The following is a 19,267-nucleotide window of genomic DNA, read 5'->3' on the forward strand; positions in this document are numbered from 1 at the left end:
TAAGTACTGCGAACTCAACATGCATTTAGGCATGACCTGTCTCCAGTACAAAAGAACGGTGACAATAACAACGAGGATGAAGGTACGTATGCCAATATGGTACGGAAGGAAGGGGTAAAGAGTTCGGTACAGAATAGACTACAGTTAGAGAGAGAAGTAGAGGGCTTGAACTTAGAAGGAAAAAACAAGATAACACTTTGTTCAAAAAACCGGTTAACACAATAAAAGAGCGACGAGCGTATGAGTGCGTAGAAGAAGCTCCTAGCACTAGCAAAGCTAATGCTCAGAAGCGCACAGGAATAGTGGACAGCCACACTACAACAGAAACTGAGGATGAAAGTTGCATGGAAACAGAAACCGAATTAAAAAAACTAAAAGGAAGACCCAAAAAAACAAAAACTCTGTCACAGGAAACAAAACAAGATATTAACACAAACTAATAAACTAAACAATAAAGAAAAATTAAATGAAAATAAAAATGGCGACGATAAATCAAAAGGAATTTAGTCTATTACAGACTAATATAACAAGTTTAAACGAAATAAAGAAGAATTAGAGAGGATGATGAACGCAAACAAAATTACTATCGCGTGCATTACCGAAACATGGATGCAAGAAGAGGAAATTAATAAAGTAAACGTATCAAATTACAATTTAGTTACCACCAACAGGGAAGATGGATATGGAGGATCAGCCATATACATTAGAAAAAATTTAGCATACAAAGTTATCAAACATAACATAACAGATAAAGAAGTTCAAATTACAGAAATAAAATTAACCAGGAAAAAAATAATATAGTAAGTGTATACATGTCACCTCAATTAAAAATTAATAGATTTAGAGAAAATGTTAGTAACCCAAGTGCCACAAATCCACTAAACGACCACTAAACGGCTTCTAAACGACTCAAGTTCTCTACCTAAACGGAATATAGAAAGACTTCGTTTAGCAGACGCCAAACGACTCATTCATTCTAAAAATAGCAAAAAAGCTGGTGGCGCTATCTGTTGGTGGGATACCCCAACCAGTTGAGCTTCATCGCTTGGAGGAGAGCTTTCTCATTTCCTCTGTACTGTTGTATGGTTTCGCATTGAAGTTATGCATCGCTAGAACTAGAACGGCGATACGATTGTTTAAATACTAAACTCCAACGGAAACCACCAGCACTGAAGCAAGTGAGATTTGAGCAATGGTCATTGGTGTTGATACCCACGTATCTAACCACACGACCATTTATATAGATTTTTGCTCAGAAAGTTAGAAGGCTATATAGGTCATAATAAAATGCAACTTGTCGAAACACATTGCAAGAAAAGGATAGCAATATAATGATGAGTTGTAATACGCCATCTATTGATGAAACCAATGAAGCTGTGGAGCTTTCATTTTTTTTCTATGGATATTCAATTTTCCAGTCGTTTAAGCTTAATCTGTGGCGCTTGGGAAGTTACTACACAACAGATCAGGGAATCAAAAACATATAATAACAGGAGATTTGAACTGTCATCACAAAATATGGGGGAACCCAACAAATGACAGTAAAGGGAACTTTTTATTAGATGAATTAAATGACTCAAATTTATGCTTATTACACAACAAGGAAAAAACACTAATACCCACCGATAGAAACAAAAGAGAAACAGCTGTTGACCTTACTATCATATCAGAAGATATAATAGATAAGTGCCAAAGAACAGTTACAGAACATCATATGGGTGCAACAAATCACAAAACCATAATAACAAAAATAAATGAAATAATACAGGAACACACAGTAACATACACAAATAAACCAAAATTGTTCAAAGAAATAGAAGCAATAGAGGTAAAAGAAACCACAACAGCATATCAGGTAGCAAAACAAATTCAAAAATTAATTAAATCTAACAAAATAACATCGAAAAAAAAAACCAAAAATATACTGGAATATAGAAACAGAAAAAGCATGGAAAAACAAAAATGAACTTAGAAAAATTTTCAACAATGACAAAAGCACGGAAAATAAAATTAACATGAATAAAGGAATAGCTGAATTTAGAACGAAAAAAAGACTTAATAAAATAAAAAATTTGAGGACAAACTAGAGAAAGTAGATTTCAACAGAGATCCAATAAAACTATATGAATTCTTACAAAAAATGGAAGGGAAATTCAAGAGTAAAACAAAAGCAGGAAACATAATAGAAACTGACAGGAAAGCAGCAAAAATTTTCTTAGACAAACATTTTTTTAAAAATAAAAAAGGAAACAAGAAGCCTTATAGAAACTTTAAACCTAACAAAGATATCATAGATATACATAAATGGAATCGCTTATTAAAAAAGAAAAAAAATACAGCACCAGGTCACGATGGTGTATCATATGAAATACTAAAGAAAATAAATGAAAAAACAAGACTTGTAATGGTTAATGAAATAAATGAAATGTGGCACAAAGGAATTATAAAAAAACATTACAAAAAAATGAAAATAATAACATTCCCAAAAGCAAACCTAGATAAAAACGATCCACTGAATTATAGAGGTATTGCTCTTATACCAGCTATTATCAAAATGGCCAATAGTGCAGTGTTGGAAGAAATGAACAGGTATTGGAATATTAATAAAGTAATTCCAGGAACAACATTCGGATTTATCAAAAACAGGTCTATAAACAATTGCACAAATTACATAACGAATCGAATAGGACAAAATAAAAGAGATGGAAAAGCAACAGGGATAATTTTCTTAGACCTAACGAATGCATATGATAAAGTAAGGACAGATATACTTATCTCTAAATTAGAAAAATATCAAACACCAAAAGAAATTATTAGATGGATAGGAGCTTTTTTGAACAACAGAACTATAGAATTAAACACAGAAGATACAATAATTAATAAACTAATATCAGACGGACTTCCTCAAGGAGATGTGCTATCGCCAAGCCTATTTAACATATATACTAAAGACATACATGACAAAATAAATAGGTTGGGAATACAAATAATTCAATATGCGGATGATTTTGCAATTATTACACAAAGTCATAGTCATCACATACTACAAACAAAAATGCAGGAGATCATGAAACAGTTTTCAGACATAACGGATGAATTAAAACTAGAAATTAACACAGAAAAAACTAAATTCATGATTTTTGATACGAAAAATAATAATGTAAAAATAAGGATAAAAGGAAAATCAATAGAGAAAGTTAATAACTACAAATACTTAGGATTATGGTTAGATAATAAACTAACATTCAAAAAACAAATAGATGCAATGAAAACAAAAACACAAAAAAGACTAATGACAATAAAAAGAATTTGTAATTACCGCAATAAATTAAATCCTAACAAAACAATACAAATTCACAGAAGTTTTATTAGAAGCAATTTAGAAATAGGAACAGCATCAATAAGAAATGCAAAAAAAGAACTACTGAAACAGTTAGATACAATACAAAATCAATCTCTAAGAAAAGTTACAGGATGTACCAAAACAACTCCTATACCCTCACTAATGGCCATAGCGGCAGAAATTCCTTTAGGCATAAGAGCAAAGTACCTCGCGAGCAATGAGCAAGCAAAAGAGATTGCACATTCAAAAATTCACAGAAATCTACTATGGGACACAAACCAAAATCACAACACCAGAAACAACAATAACAAGTACAAAACATATTACGAAAAATTGTATGAAGAAAACAAAAACATCATAAACAAAATGGATAATATAGTAATAAATGATAACACTAAAAGAGTAAAGATAATATACAATACCCCGGATAATATAACGAAAAATCAACATACAAACAAACAAATCCTCAAAAGATATTACCAACAAGAAATAGAGTTTTTAAAAAAAACAAACACAATTATTTACACGGATGGAAGCAGAACAGATGATGGTTGTGGTATAGGTATATACATCAAGCCACACAACAACAAAAATATGTACTGGAGCTACAAATATAAATTAAAAAACAACACACCCATTACCTCAGTAGAACTGACTGCAATAGACAAGGCATTACAAATAGCAGTGGAAAACAACATAATAAATCCTATACTATATACGGATAGTAAAGCGGCTTGCAGCATCATAAAAAGGGAACAAGATAACAACAACATAGAGGAAAGTACATACAATATTATTAAAAACAGTTTAAAAATAAATGCTCAAATCAGATGGTTACCGGGACATATTGATATCGAAGGTAATGAAAAGGCGGATGACTTAGCAAAAAAGGGAGTAACGACAGACAACATTATGGAAAACAAATTAAGAAAAAGTGACATCAAACTTATGTTTCAACAAAGAATGATTTTGGAAACGCAGGAATGGTACACAACGGAAATACAACATAAAGGGAAAAAATTCGCAGAATACCAGAAAGAATTCAAAAGAGATAACTGGCATAAAACGATAAATATAAATGCAACCCAAGTGCCACAAATCCACTAAACGACCACTAAACGGCTTCTAAACGACTCAAGTTCTCTACCTAAACGGAATATAGAAAGACTTCGTTTAGCAGACGGCAAACGACTCTTTCATTCTAAAAATAGCAAAAAAGCTGGTGGCGCTCTCTGTTGGTGGGATACACTGGTGGACATAAAAATAGGAAAAAAAAATTGTGTGTTTTTTTTTTTTGCGTGCACTAGGTGTGTCATCGCCAACAGTTCGAGGCGTACTGAATTTGCAATAGTCGAATTATGCCTTTTATACTCTCATTTTTGGTGCGCTACTTATCTGAGTTTTGAGTGCCGGCAGCGTTTTGCGGCAGTATAAAAGGAGAGCCAAATCGTGTTGAGCTTCATTCTTCCATCAGTAGTCAAGGTGAAAGGTTGCTGTTGAAAAATTCCACAAAATCATCATGGGTCGCGGAAAGCACTGCACACCAGAGGAGCGAAAACACATTCAGGGGCTTTATCGTGAGAACGTGCCAATCAAGACAATCTGTAAGGCGTTCGGCCGTTCACGGACGTTTGTGGACAACGCCATTCGTAGCGAGGCTACGGGTAAATCGACAGGTCGTCCGCGAAAAACAACGGCCGACGTTGACGCGCAGATTGTTGAGATAATCAAGGCGGATCCTTTCAAAACTTGCGCTCAAATCAAGCAGGAGCTTGGTTTGCAAGTTTCGGCGAAAACGGTGTCTCGCCGTTTACACGCCGCTGGGTTCTGTGCCCGGAGACCGCGGAAGGTTCGTAAGCTGCTGCCGCACCACGTAGAAGCGCGCATTCGGTTTGCCGAAGAACATTTAGCTGCATCCATCTTTTGGTGGAGTAAAATCATTTTTTCGGATGAGTCCAGAATCAATCTGGATGGTTCGGACGGCATTAAATACGTCTGGCGCCTTCCTAATCAGGCGTATCATCCGAAAAATACGATAAAAACCCGAAGTCACGGAGGCGGCCACGTAATGGTGTGGGGTTGCTTCTCCTGGCACGGCCCGGGTCCTTTGTTCCGTATCAACGGGACACTGAACTCGGAAGGGTATAGAAAAATACTTAGTCGTAAGATGTTGCCATACGCCCGACAAAAATTCGGAGACGAAGAGCATTACATCTTTCAGCATGATAACGACTCTAAGCACACATCGCGAACAGTTAAATGTTATTTGGCAAACCAGGATGTGCAAGTTCTACCGTGGCCTGCGTTGAGTCCTGACCTAAACCCAATTGAAAATCTGTGGTCAACTCTCAAGCGTCAGCTTAAGAACCAGCCTGCACGTTCAGCCGATGATCTATGGACACGCTGCGAGGTTATGTGGGAAAACATACCCGAAAGCGAATGCCGTAAGCTCATCGAAGATATGGCCAAACGCTGTCAGGAAGTGATAGCGAATAACGGTCATCACATTGACCGTTAGAATGTGTTTTCGCTCTGTGGAACACCGCAACACCTCCTCCCAACAACCACTTAAACAGTCCTTTTCAGGGCTACCAAATATTTCTGACAAGAACTATGTCTTTCGGTCACAGAAAAAAGTTCCTATTTTTATGTCCACCAGTGTACCCCAACCAGTTGAGCTTCATCGCTTGGAGGAGAGCTTTCTCATTTCCTCTGTACTGTTGTATGGTTTCGCATTGAAGTTATGCATCGCTAGAACTAGAACGGCGATACAATTGTTTAATTACTAAACTCCAACGGAAACCACCAGTACTGAAGCAAGTGAGAATTGAGTTATGGTCGTTGGTGTTGATACCCACGTATCTGACCACACGACCATTCACATAGATTTTTGCTCAGAAAGTTATAAGGCTATATAGGTCATGATAAGATGAAACTTGTCGAAACACATTGCAAGAACAGGATAGCAATATAATGATGAGTTGTAATACGCCATCTATTGATCAAACCAATGAAGCTGTGGAGCTTTCATTTTTTTATATGGATATTAAATTTTCCAGTCGTTTAAGCTTAATCTGTGGCGCTTGGGAAATGAAATAAAGACTATGAATCGGATACTAACAGGACATGACTTCTCAAAATACTGGCTAAAAATACTTAAAATTGAAGAAAATGATATATGCGATGTTTGCCAAGTACAGGAAACGGGCAAACATCAAATATTTCACTGTACAAAATACAACAATGAAAGACAGAAATACCCCAACATCCGAGAAGATCTATTTAGCAAACACTGGAAAAATAATGATGGAAAAATAATAAAAGAAATAATTAGATTCATACAAGACACAAAAATCTCCCTATAATGAAAAAAAAAAAAATAACTGCAAATTTGAACAGCACACAAAAACATAGACAACATGATCATATGAACTTTGAAAGACAAACCATAAACACAACATAGAAATGTCAAAACCATCAGCAAGTAAACAACACAAATACAACGGTACCAACATTGGAGAGGTATATGACTAAGGCAGTCGAAAACCTAAGAGCGGTACGTCTTTGAATGTGGCTTTATTAAGCATAGGCTTTATAAAACATAGAAGACTATATCCTGCTCCACAAAAGAAGAAGAAGAAGAAGTCCGCAACTGTTCCTGCCCAACGATGTCCGATTCGGATAGTAGCGACGATGAAACAAATGCCCAATTATTGTCAGCAGTAGATACCTCATTTCTGAACGACAATCTATACAAACCAACAGCCAAAAAAGAAGAGACTAAGAAACCGAATAAAGAGGTTAAATCTTCGCCTGTCCCAGCCGGTGAGTAAAAGGAAGCTTACGTAGAAGGAGCTCTGTAATCGAAACCAAAGAAACATTATAACATTAATCATTGCTTGCGTTACAGTATCTGTGCCCAAGTCCAACCGGTTTCTGCCCGAGGAGGAATCCGTCTTCCACAGCGAGCTAAACGTACCGGCCGCCGTGCAGAAATATACGGCCGACAAGTTGTCCAGATTTATCAGCACCGTCATAGAGTTTGATGAAACCGAACGCACTCCGCAGTCATTAGTGACTAACGGATCAACCGAAGAGGTCGGAGTACGTCTTTTACCAGGGTGTGATGAAATTATCGACATCAATTTGGATCCCACTTGCCCGGCCGAGGTGAAGCTGAAGAAAGTGCCAATAGTACGTAGAGCGGTCGAGAAGGAAGCGAAACTACCCATGGCCGATAAAATCGCTGCCTCTGTTTGCGATCCGGGCACGTTTCCAAGCCAAGTGCAGCAATGGAAGGGTCCACGGAAGCGATCGATCGAGTTTAAGTACAAGCAGAAACAGAATGGCACCATCGTGGAGAAGTCGGACCCGTTTGCGAACGAGTTTACTAAAGCCCGCAATGCCAACATGTGGCACGAAAGTAAAATTAAAAAGTTCAAAAAGCGTGCATAACACGAAACCATTAAAACGTGATTAAAATCAAGGCCAAGTTAGTTTATACTTTGTTCTGGTACACTATCGTTACAAGTAGTTCCGTGAGTTAGTTGCTCTCGTCTCTAGTGGTAGCCACTGCTGCCGGCGTAGAATCAATCCGAACACTAGCATCAATCGCCCGGAGCGTATCGTTGCAGCTCTTTTCTATCTTACAGCAATCTACAACTTGGGAAAAGTTATCATGGCGATCACCTACATCTTCTAACTCCCGGACGTCTCTGAATGTGAATAGATCTTCGGGCTCAGTACGGCCGCATCGAGCAGTTTGACGAACGTTTCCCGCACCTCATCGACCAAACTTTCGGCGTGCTGCAGTTGTCCGCTCTGCGATCGCCGCTTGCATTCCTGTCCAACGAACAGCGATGGCAGTGATGTTGAACGGCCGAGCGCGGTTTGCGATTGTACTATTCGTCCGAGTTGCAGCAGGTACAGTATACACTCATCCAGCAAGGGTGGAAACGCTTCGGCAAATCGCACGATGCAGGGTAGCACCGCACGGAACATTTCGATACGCGTGTCGCCGGAGAGTACTGCAAAGGGATATTTATATATATTTTTTTTAAATAAACAAATTATGGGAAGACAAAAAGGCCTCAAAACTTACCGCCCAGTAACGTCGTGAGCGTGTTGATGCAGAGCTTCGCTATGCTCAACGATTTCGGCAGCGCGTACTGCAGGGAAAGGTGAGACGCAAGGTCGATCGCGAATATTTGCTTCTCCATCTCAGCCATGCTTAGCAGCTCCGGTATGAAATCGAGACAGATGTGCATCGACGGAATGCCTCGCACCGTCATCGCCAGCAGCTCACGTGGATAGCCTTGAAAGTGGACCAGCTTCGCTAGTGACGGTTCCGCGATGAACATCTGATGGATGAACGAGCAAATCACACCGCGAACCTCCCGAAGCGCCCACAGCCGGCCCGGTTCCGAGCAGTCGGTTTCATTCTCGAGACACGCCTCCAGTATGATCTGCACCGCAATGCTTTCCTGCGTGGCAAGCAGCGCCAACTTGAGCTCTTCACGATCGTTGTCCGTTTTCACCTGATTCCCGATGTCGATCAGAGGTTTGTCAAGCATGTGGCGCGACAGCTGACTTCTCGATGCCGCCAGTATCGCTTGCAGAATGCGCAACACCACGGTAAGGGCGCTGGAGCAGCGGAAGACACGTTTATCACAGCGCAGCACCTGGAGCGGATCGTACAGGATCTTTTCCTGGGTGAGTGTGAAATTTTTCGTCACATTATCCGCCGGCATTAGTGCGTTGATCGACATGACCCAAAGCCGCCGAGGGAAGATGGTGTTCAAGCGCATCCAGACCTGCCGATACAGCTCCTGCAGGAGCGATGGCACGGTCGGATTGAGCGTATGTTTGAAGTACCGTATGAAGGTAGGTGCCAGCGGCCACAGGTCCGTGGGCGATTTACGCATCATCCTGCGCAGCAACTTGATCACGCGTGCCGGATTCAGCTCGATCTCTTCAAACGCTTCCACGATCGTATGCTCGCTGATGCTTCGACCGATGGAGCTATCGCTGAACGCAATCGTCTCTTCGTCGATCCAATCATCCACCAGCGACAGATGGGGAAAGTGCGTCACCAGCAGCCGCAACAGCGGACTGAACAGGGCACTGTACTCGTGCTGATTTTTCTGCGCCTGTTGCAGCAGATACTTTATCGGCAGCTCGGACATGAACTCGTTACTATAGCTCTTCACCTGCCGGCCACTGGTGATGATTTGCGGCATGCTGCTTAACCGAACATCCTCGTAGAGTAGTAGATAGTAAAGCAGCAGCAGCTGAGGCGTAAGATTTGGTTGTCGATTCCCAGAATCATCTACCTCCATCGGTTGCTGATGGACGTGCTCTTTGGTCGGCCGATCCGCCCCCGTCTGGCCGGCCGCTTTGAGCTTGCTCTGCTGTTCCTTGTTCCACAGCCCGGCAGCATTCTGGAACACTTGCGCGATCTCCTGCTCGGAAAGCGCCTTGTGCGTGTGCTGCTCCTGCAGTCCCTTTTGGTTTGGCAATATGATGGAGCTAACGTACACCTCGATCAGCGCCGGCAGCACCGGGTGCATCGGAGTGACCGAGTTGCAGATCTGTCTGTATATCCAGCTCTTAATTGGTACCTTGTGCTTGGAGAAGGCTCGCGATTTCAGCAACTGATGGATGCAATGCACCGGCAGATAGCCCGGTATGGATGCGTTCAGGTTCAGCGTTACCGGTACCTTCACAGCATGAGCTGCCACCACCTGTTCGGTAAAGATTTCCTGCGTAAAGATCAGCTTCATGCGCGTGATCGTGTTGGGGCGAAGGGAAAATTTCATTCCCAGCGTAGAGCATGCTAGCTCGCAGATGTGTGCCAGCTGGTTGCCATGGAAGTGGATGGCCATCAGGAGGAGCATTTCCCCAAACGATGCCGACACTTCACTCACACTCTCAAAGTACGCTTCCTCTTTGATCAACCACTGTATCCATTCGATCATCTTGGCCTCGTGCGATTGATGCGTGATGAGCGACGGGCAGGCAATGAACATGCAGAGCCCCAACGACACAAACCGAATGCCGGCCGGCGTTGGCGGTGGCTTGGAGGTGATCAGCTGCATTAGCAGCTGTATTTCTTCGTCGAAAAACTTGATCCCCGATATGCCGCGCAGTGCGCAGTACAGACGTACGATGGCAGCCGCCTGCACCACCAGCTCTTCCGGCAGCGACCCATTGACCGACTGCATGTTGATGTTCATCAGCTGCTTCAACAACTCCTCCCGCAGCTGATGCAGCACGTCGCCTTTGCGCTTTTGGCTCGTGCGTATGTAGAGCGCAAAGCTGGAGCGGATGTTCTGATCGTTGCCGAGCAGCAACCCGGACACGAACGCTACCAGATTCTGGGGATCCTGCAGACTCAGCTTGATCATAAGCGAGGGCATCTTTACCGTTTCCACGCAGATCGTGCGCATCGACAGCGCTTGGCTGGGGTTCATCTCGCTCAGCTCGTACAGTGCCGCAAGTTTCACGCGACCATCGGTAGTGTCTTCATCGCTGTTCGTTATCAGTGCGGTTACCACTTCACGAAAGCAGTCCGGCATGTTAGCTACGATCCAGCACACGATCTTGGACCCGTTGCGCACATACAGCAGCGTTTCCACCACCTCCTGCAGGTTAAGCAGGGATGGAAGCTCCGCCAGCGCAATGCAAATGATGTCGGCTATTTCCTCCAGATAGATTTCATTGTCGAAAAGCTCTGACGGGCGTATGGTGAGCTCGTTCGAGGACGATTTCTGCAGCGATGCTTGCGTGGCCAGCTCGTTGATTTGCGCCTGCAGGTAAAACAGTTCCGACAAAACCACGCGAACCTTGTTCGTGCCGTCGGCTCGCTCAAACCCCATCACGATGCCATTCGGAAGGCTGTGGAACTGTGCCGAGTCCTGTGTTGTGTATCCGATCTTTTGCCTAAAAACGGGAATGTTATTAAACTCACGCATTACACGCCGACACCGCGTCGCCAACCGCTTGCGCGATAATCACACCGAAAAACGTACCTAATCTGTTGCTCCTTTTTTACATCGATTTCCAGCTCGTGGTAATTGACTTGCAACAGGGACACGATGTTGTTCACCACCTCGATGCCGACCAGCAGCGAGAGAATTTGTTTTCGTGCTTCGGCCCATCCCTTGGTGTTGTCCAGCGGCGACAACAAGCTCATACGCACCAGGCACGGTAGCAGTGGTCGTATTTCCTGCTGACTGCAGGTAGCCAGCTGGGCTATGTCTAGGTTTTGCATAGCGCTAAACGCTTTCGACGTTACCGGAGCGAAATTCATCCTTGTTACGGGGGTTTGGGACGTTTTTTTAGGAACGTCCCTTTTCCGCAGGACTAGCCAAGTATCCGCGCAATGTAGCAGTGAGCTGAAAACAACAATAATAATAGCAACGTTGACGCGTTCGTTTGACAAACGCGTTCCCCGATGTCAAATAGTGTGCACAACGGGTAATGTGCGTGCAAGAATTGGTCAAATATTCATTTGGTTTTTAAATGTCATTCAAATTGTCGGTTTCACGCGCGAGATGTATTTTTTGTATGAAATTACAGTTGATAAAGGTGATAAAAACATAGCACACGAAACATTGAAACAAAAACCAGGTAAAACTTGTGTGAATGGCGATAAACACACAGTCTCTTAGAAGACCCGACATGGTCCGATTCCCATTGGATCGTTGTGTCGTTATTAATTTTCCTTTTTCTTCTCTTCTTCTTATTCTTCTTGTTATTATTATTATTATTATTATTATTATTATTATTATTATTATTATTATTATTATTATTATTATTATTATTATTATTATTATTATTATTATTATTATTATTATTATTATTATTATTATTATTATTACTACTACTACTACTACTACTACTACTACTACTATTATTATTATTATTATTATTATTATTATTATTATTATTATTATTACTATTATTATTATTGTTATTATTATTATTCTTTCTTTCTTCTTCTTTCTCACCTTCTTCTTCTTCTTTGTCTTCTTCTTATTATTCTTCTTTCTTCTTCTTATTTTGGCGCAACTACCGTATTTGGCCAATGCCAGCCTGTACCTCCTGGCCATGGGTATCAGTGACTGATTGATTACCTATAGCAAGATAGTCAGTCCTACGTATGGGGAACACGGTCTGGGGACTATAACCCATTACCGGCATATTCTTAAGACGAGTGAGTTGAGGACTATACTACAGGACCGGCCTATCTTGTTTCCGGTTGAAAATATGTCGCCAAAATAAACATAAATAATGAGAAAGAGCTAAACAATAGACCAATGATTGTTGTTCCTGAAAAACCGGAATAGCTTCCGAAAGACTCTACCAAAACTGGGAGTAGCTCCAGAAGGTAGGAGCAAATCTGCATGCGTAAAGTCGTTGAAGACGTCGGATCTGTTCGGAACTGTCGAAGGCCGTTCGGAGCCGCTAGTTGGCAGTTGGCAGTTGGATTCGTTGCAATCGTCGCGTCCATCGGAGCCGGCCGTATGGCGCATTCTCGAACTGAACTGTTTCTTTGCTCTATTATTAATGGAATATGATCCCGACAGCACCGGAAGGCTCGGCATAAATAAAGAATACACACAACGCAAGATTATCAACAATTAATGAACATTCTTTCACAATGCCATTGCTTTGGGGAATTTTGTTTTGCTTGCGATCCCCCACCCGAATTTGGGACAGCGAGAACATGCGCCCGTCACCGTTTACAAGAATGATCCACCTATCGCTCAACTATTTCCAGTGAGCATCGATGGATAACGTACGCCGTTTCGCGGAGCACGATTATCGCCACCATTACCTTGTGCCGGTATGTCGCATCCAAAATGCAAGTGGCAAGGTTTTGTACCAGTCTTTCCCAGACGAAACCGTGACGAGTTTAAAACCGCCCGCTACCTTAACATTGAACGTGGTAAACATCACCAATAACTACTACCACGTCACGTACCATTGTCACCGCGATGCGTGCATATAAAACAGCCGAAAGTGCGTGTGGTGGGAGGCACTCCCCAAAATCGAACCAAACCGACTGCAACATACCCGCAAGTAGACACCCCGTCATACGACTCTGCTTCAGTTTGTGCTTGAGCTGCTTTCGATAGTGGTGTGAGGATTTGTGGATCGCTCCGGAGCGATCAAATGTGCAGTGTCAGTCAGCTAGAAACGGTGTTAGCAGAGTAGAAAGTGCGTATAATCCATTTAGCCATGCCTTCAGGATGCATCTGCATAACAGTGATAACTGTTTTATCAATGGTACGTTAAGTGGGTTTGATGTCCCGATTGTTAGATGCGTTCATACATTCTACCCATCGTTCATGCATTCTCGCAGTTCTCGCTTGTCGTGAGCAAACCATTCCTTGGCGATCTTCTGGCACGTGCGATAGCTTCGTCCTCGACGCCCGACGACCCACAGTCGCACATAACGGACTTTCGAATGATGATGAAAATGGACAAGAAGGCAGATAAACTGCAATTGATCGACACAAAAGCGAACAACACTCAGCAAAGTCCAGAGGAGGAGTCACCGATAACGTTCGCCAACGAGCAAACGACCACGCCAGCAACCACCACTACGCTGTGGCAACGATGGAACAGAACCGATCTTTTGGTGCGCATCATCGACGACATAATCAAACCAGCACAGGAACGCATCACACTGGTGTTTCAAACCCTCGTGCCCAAGAATGGCGCCGAAGAGCTGGACAAAGTGAAACAGGTCTCGACGAACGACGACTCCCAGATAGCATCGGTGCCAGAACATCCATTGAACGCCACCACCGACAATGATGACTCCGATGAGCTCGATTCGGATCTTGAGCCACTGCAGCACGACAGTGACCCTGCTTTGTTCGATCGCGGTGCTAACGGAAGCACGCTTCTGGGACAGTTTCAGGCACGACGGAAGGTTCTGCGACGACGAGTAGCGAAGGCACTGTCGTCCATTACGGGACTCTTAATTCTAGCAGCAAACACACGTCGAGAAGGCAACTCGCGCAGTACTCGTTCGATAACAATAGCATCGAACAGCCATGACTTGTCGGCAAGGGAAAAACGTGCGCTTGCCGAGCTACCACCCAATGTGGTGGACCCGTACGCCGATTATACCGAAGCGCTGCTTGCGGAAGACTCTGATGCTGATACGGAACCGCGGCGCAATATGGAAACGGTCGGTATATTTCTGCTGGAGGTGCTCGGATCGTTCGCTGGCTTTTCCTGGGGCATCTTTAAAACGGCTCAGTCGTTCTTTTCGTACGCCATAAGCTAAATATGGTATTTCTCAGTTAGGGGCGAGTAAGTTATATTATGTAAATTTCAGTACTTGTTAATTGTATCGTTGTTTGTAAAACATCGATTGTATGTTGGCTAGTATTTGTCTAAATCACAATCCAAACCGCAGCGGCGGTACCACTTCCAGCGCCATCGTTATCGCACTATTGCGCGTGCTCAAGTCTGTTGCGGGTTGAGAAAGCAGAATGTGAAGAAGATATTCAAATAAATTTTGTTAGGATCCGATTCGACCACATGCTTCACGCATGATCACACTCACCAGTAATCATCTGTTTCGAGCGCGAAACAACGTCCGACTTTTCGATGTCCTTGCGCTCTAGCAGCTGCGTTAGCGCGTAATAGAGCTGTTCCTTTGCATTAGGGAAATCCATCACCGACAGCTCGCCAAGAATGGCCTCCGAATATCCCTAAGCAAATGAGTGGAAAATGTGGTAATTTACAAACGCATAAGTTCCCCTGCCAATGCACCCAACACCCCTTACCTCGTAGATGCTGTACATGTTTTTCTTCGCTTCACGCTTCAACATATCGTACAGCACAAGCATATGCAGATACGGTTTCGTTGGTGGTACCCTTTTCTTGCCACCTTTTTTCGTGCCCTTTTCCAGCACCAGCTGCGAGATCGGTCCCCGGTAATTGTCGTCGTACAGGCGCCGGAACTCGTTGGCATTGTCTTCCGGGCGTAGCGCGAGCGGTTCGTACGGCTCGCGGTTAAAGTCCTGCAGTACCCGCAGTGGCAGCGGATCTAACAGCTGCACGTTCAGAGGAGCTGCAAAGAAGGGCCCACACAAATTCACTAGAATGCACACAGATACAATCAACTAACTTACAGATCGGCTGAACTTTCTTGCGCTTGCTTTGTAAGAACCACTCGGCAAACGGTTTATCACTCCACAGCAGCGTCTCGGTGGTGGGACTTTCGTTTACTTTGGGCATCTCAGTAGTCGTGGTGCTCGAAGTGGTGGTAGGTTTCCCCGTCGTCGTGGTCACAACCGTTGGCGGGGGCTTTGCTGGACCGTAGTAGCCCGGTCTGTGCGGACTGGTGGGCGACAGTGTTGCATCTGGACGAGGCATAAGCAGATGAGTTCACGTTGCTGTGCGATAAACAATCACCTCTTCACGCGGTGCCATTACAAACCTGCAGGCTTAGCGGTACTTAACGGACTGTCCTGGGGTGGCTTGCTGGTTGAGCTAGACGGCGTACTACTAGCAACAGTCGTTGTCGTTGTTGAAGGCCGTTTAGTAGTAGTGGTAGTGGTTGTGGAAGGTTTTATTTCAGCTTCAGCATTTGGCGGTGTCATCGTCGGCTCGTACTGAATCATCTCGATACAGTGTTGCAGTATTTGCATCGTCACGGGTATATAGTTATCTACCAGCAGTGGTCCTCTGTCTCCTGACCTTTCATCGTCATCTGCTGATATGGTTACATCCGATGCGTAAATCTGGAAACATTTTTTGTTGCCAAACGATTTAATAGTTAATTAATAAACTCACATTCACATTCAAAGAACACTGTCCTCAGCTGTGATCACATCACTTAAGAGCAACTGAGCACAACAACAATTTCTGCATACAAAAATCATCCACTTATCGTGGCACCGTTTCGACACTAATATTCTCCCAGCAGCAATGATCACTCCCGCCCTCACCGGTAACTCACCGTTCGTAACGAAGCGCACAGGAGCGCACCAATAGCACAGGACAAAACCAACTTCATTGTGCGGCCGCGTCGTAAGTCGACCAATTCGGTACGGCGGCTGGAAGAGCACTGAATTCGATACGTCACGTTACGTACGATCGCACCCTCGGGAGCTTCGGCCGAATGCGCGAATGTGTGCGCGGATTCCTTCCACCGATTCGCAGCCCACCCATTCCCCGGCCCCTGCCGCTCGCGTATCGTACGAAGAAGACGCACGCGACAGCCCCACACATACGCTCGAGCGGGAATGCGCAACCGGGCAAAGGGGTGTGCGCACCCTTTCTCTTGGGCGACCCGCACCATGCGCCTCCTTCGTGTGCGACCGTACTCCCATGCCAATCGGCGGAAGCAGAACAGGCCGATATGCTGCCCCCGCAGACGACCCACTCTACCGGGACTTGTTTTGTTTCTGTTTCTGCCTGCGACTGCGTTCCTTCTCTCCGTTCCCACACCGAAGCGGTCGGCCGTGCTCAGGTGGAATCGGATCAACTGAAGAGCACCGATTATAAGGGGCCGCCATCCGCCATCACGATCACCCGTCCGATACGGGGTTTGCCCGGGCAATGTTGTCACTTTCTCTTCTGTGGCAAGGTGCCCGGGGAAACGGACTGAAGCGGGAAGGCAGGAAGCGAAATACGGCACCTAAACAAAACGAGTGAGAGAAAACAAACAATCCATCTCACGCGGCGTTTGAGGAGATCGGCGAGCGGAAAAGAGACTTCAATGCTTGCACAGACGGGGAACGGGGACACATTCTGATCGCGTACTGGATGCACATAAAACTATTAACATTTTTATGGGGTATAAGCCGTCAAAATCTCATTAAATCACATGAAAGAATATTCACCTTTTTCTACATGCCAACGGTTGGTATCCGCTTGTAAGCGATACAATCAACCACAAAAGTCTGACGAACCAGTTTCTGCGAGGAGTATCAGTCATCCGATTTTAACCTTTCCCAAAAGCTCGAAGCTCTCCACAACCTCAAACTTAACATTCGGTATTTGAATATATGTATATTTTTCCAAAGATAAAAGTAAATAATACCTCTTGGTGGTGAACAGCGGGATTAACTTCATCTTCCAGCCGATCGTGTGTAAACAAACGCGCGATCCCACAAAACGAAGGCGGCCATTGACCTTTTTTTTTAAAAACGGCGATCGCATTATTCAATACGCACGCCCATATGTTTATGCGGCGATAAGACAAAATCGGGGCCGGCTCGGTTGCCAGTGGCGAAGGTTGTCAGCAAACTAGTTTGTGGTACACCTGGAAAAATAGCAGCAATATTGGAGAGTCGTTCCCCAGCACCTTCCATGAGGGGCAAACACACACACACAAACACACACATTCTGAACAGATGCATGCGACAACAAAACTCCATTTGCAGCTCCCAGCCATTACCAACACCGTTTTCCATCTTCTTCTCGGCTCATTTCAATGGCATTGAACTTGAAAACGGGGAAGGTCAAAAGACCGATCGAATGCACACACAACGAACCCAACGAACCCCCCGTTGCAGGGTCTGTGCTGGTGTGCTTGTGGGTCGTCGATGAAGACAGATCGATCGGTTTCTCGCTTTGGTGCTGCCTGCACTAACAGCACAGATGATTGATCGTGGTCGGGATGATGCCGACGTGTGCGAAAACCCCATCCATTTCGCCTGACGGCAAATCAATCCAAAGTGGAAGCAATCCGTCCAACGGGTTGCATGAAACGGAATGCGATTGAATGGAAAGTGATCAGATCACAGGGGAGGATGTCTGTGCCCATCACAGGTAAGTGCGCGAGGGAAGTGAGAGCGCATTGCATTCTCAGCATGCGCATGCAACTGTTTGTAGAGGAGAAAAAAGGTGCAAAAATAAATGCACCAACAAGCGTATTGAGGACGCTGCGCCTTTCCCTTAATGCAAAGGAATGGAAGGAAACACAACGATTAGCACATGTCTGCCAATCAGTTGAAAAAATAATAAAATAGAAAATCATTTCCCCTTTAAATTGGAAGCTGATACACCAAGGAATAGCGTTCTGTCGAAATTATTTATATTTTTATAACAACTCTATCAATGAATGCACTTAGCCGACGCTGCACAAGCGCATACTCCATCCGTCCATGAGCGTGAAATTTTCCATTGCTAAAAATAGCTTTATCGTTACCCCAAATTGATCACTACCCATGCCGCCGTGGGACGTTGCAATTCCGTTTTGTCTCCTCTGTTCACGCTTACGCTGCCAGAGTAACCAAAAAAAATGTGTGCAACCGTAACATTCCTTTCCGTACGGGAAACCAGTTCGCCGCTTAATGAAATACCATACGCTACCGCAAATGGCGGACTTTTGGGGTGAAAGAAAAAACTGCGACGCAATATTTTGATCACTCCGGTTTTGTTTGCTTGTTGGTTACGTTAGCCAGCGCAAGCTGAGTCGAGTTTTGTGGGAATTGAGTGAGAAAAAGCCTTGCCTGCGAGTGGCTGGAAACTATACACGGAAGCCTAATTAAGTCCAATTCGCACGTATGGACATGAACGCGTCTAACTAATTAGGAAATAAGAATGATCTCAAATCGTAATATTAAACAATGCATCGAATTAAAATGGTTTGTGGATCGATTAGCACTAAGGCTCGATCACGCACGACGTGTTATTAACAATCTTCTATTTGGCGTAACGTCCTACGCGAACATGCCGGCTTATACAGACTTTCGAGAGTTAATTCATTACCATGCAGCCGAATGATAGGCAAGTCCTTACTACGGAGAGACGGTCCATTGTGGGTTTGAACCAATGACGGGATTGTTATTGAATCGTTCGAGTTGACCACCTGTACCACGGGACCGATCGTGTTATTCACATACTAAAACATGAAATAAATATAAAAAAAAACACCCACAATAAAGT

General features: G+C 43.9%; 4 protein-coding genes across 4 annotated transcripts; 2 read left to right on the forward strand and 2 right to left on the reverse strand.

Moving 5' to 3' along the window:
• Positions 1-6,755: 6,755 nt before the first annotated feature.
• On the forward strand, positions 6,756-7,829 carry LOC121587745. Its single transcript, XM_041904831.1, has 2 exons — positions 6,756-7,168; positions 7,254-7,829. Exons 1-2 carry the CDS (start codon positions 7,012-7,014, stop codon positions 7,796-7,798), a joined length of 702 nt encoding a protein of 233 aa, XP_041760765.1. The 5' UTR covers positions 6,756-7,011; the 3' UTR covers positions 7,799-7,829.
• LOC121587704 (integrator complex subunit 2) lies at positions 7,820-11,750 on the reverse strand. Its single transcript, XM_041904750.1, has 3 exons — positions 11,374-11,750; positions 8,445-11,284; positions 7,820-8,370 (listed from the first exon to the last, which is right to left on the reverse strand). The coding sequence occupies exons 1-3, from the start codon at positions 11,652-11,654 to the stop codon at positions 8,042-8,044; spliced, it is 3,450 nt and encodes a 1,149-aa protein (XP_041760684.1). The 5' UTR covers positions 11,655-11,750; the 3' UTR covers positions 7,820-8,041.
• Positions 11,751-13,271: 1,521 nt separating this feature from the next.
• On the forward strand, positions 13,272-14,648 carry LOC121587736. Its single transcript, XM_041904817.1, has 2 exons — positions 13,272-13,636; positions 13,713-14,648. Exons 1-2 carry the CDS (start codon positions 13,589-13,591, stop codon positions 14,646-14,648), a joined length of 984 nt encoding a protein of 327 aa, XP_041760751.1. The 5' UTR covers positions 13,272-13,588.
• LOC121587732 lies at positions 13,594-16,425 on the reverse strand. The gene is made up of 6 exons (XM_041904809.1): positions 16,332-16,425; positions 15,810-16,113; positions 15,502-15,732; positions 15,154-15,440; positions 14,931-15,078; positions 13,594-14,833 (listed from the first exon to the last, which is right to left on the reverse strand). The coding sequence occupies exons 1-6, from the start codon at positions 16,386-16,388 to the stop codon at positions 14,763-14,765; spliced, it is 1,098 nt and encodes a 365-aa protein (XP_041760743.1). The 5' UTR covers positions 16,389-16,425; the 3' UTR covers positions 13,594-14,762.
• Positions 16,426-19,267: the final 2,842 nt, after the last annotated feature.

The sequence above is a fragment of the Anopheles merus genome, chromosome 2R, assembly GCF_017562075.2.
Source record: "Anopheles merus strain MAF chromosome 2R, AmerM5.1, whole genome shotgun sequence".
Classification (NCBI taxonomy): domain Eukaryota; kingdom Metazoa; phylum Arthropoda; class Insecta; order Diptera; family Culicidae; genus Anopheles; species Anopheles merus.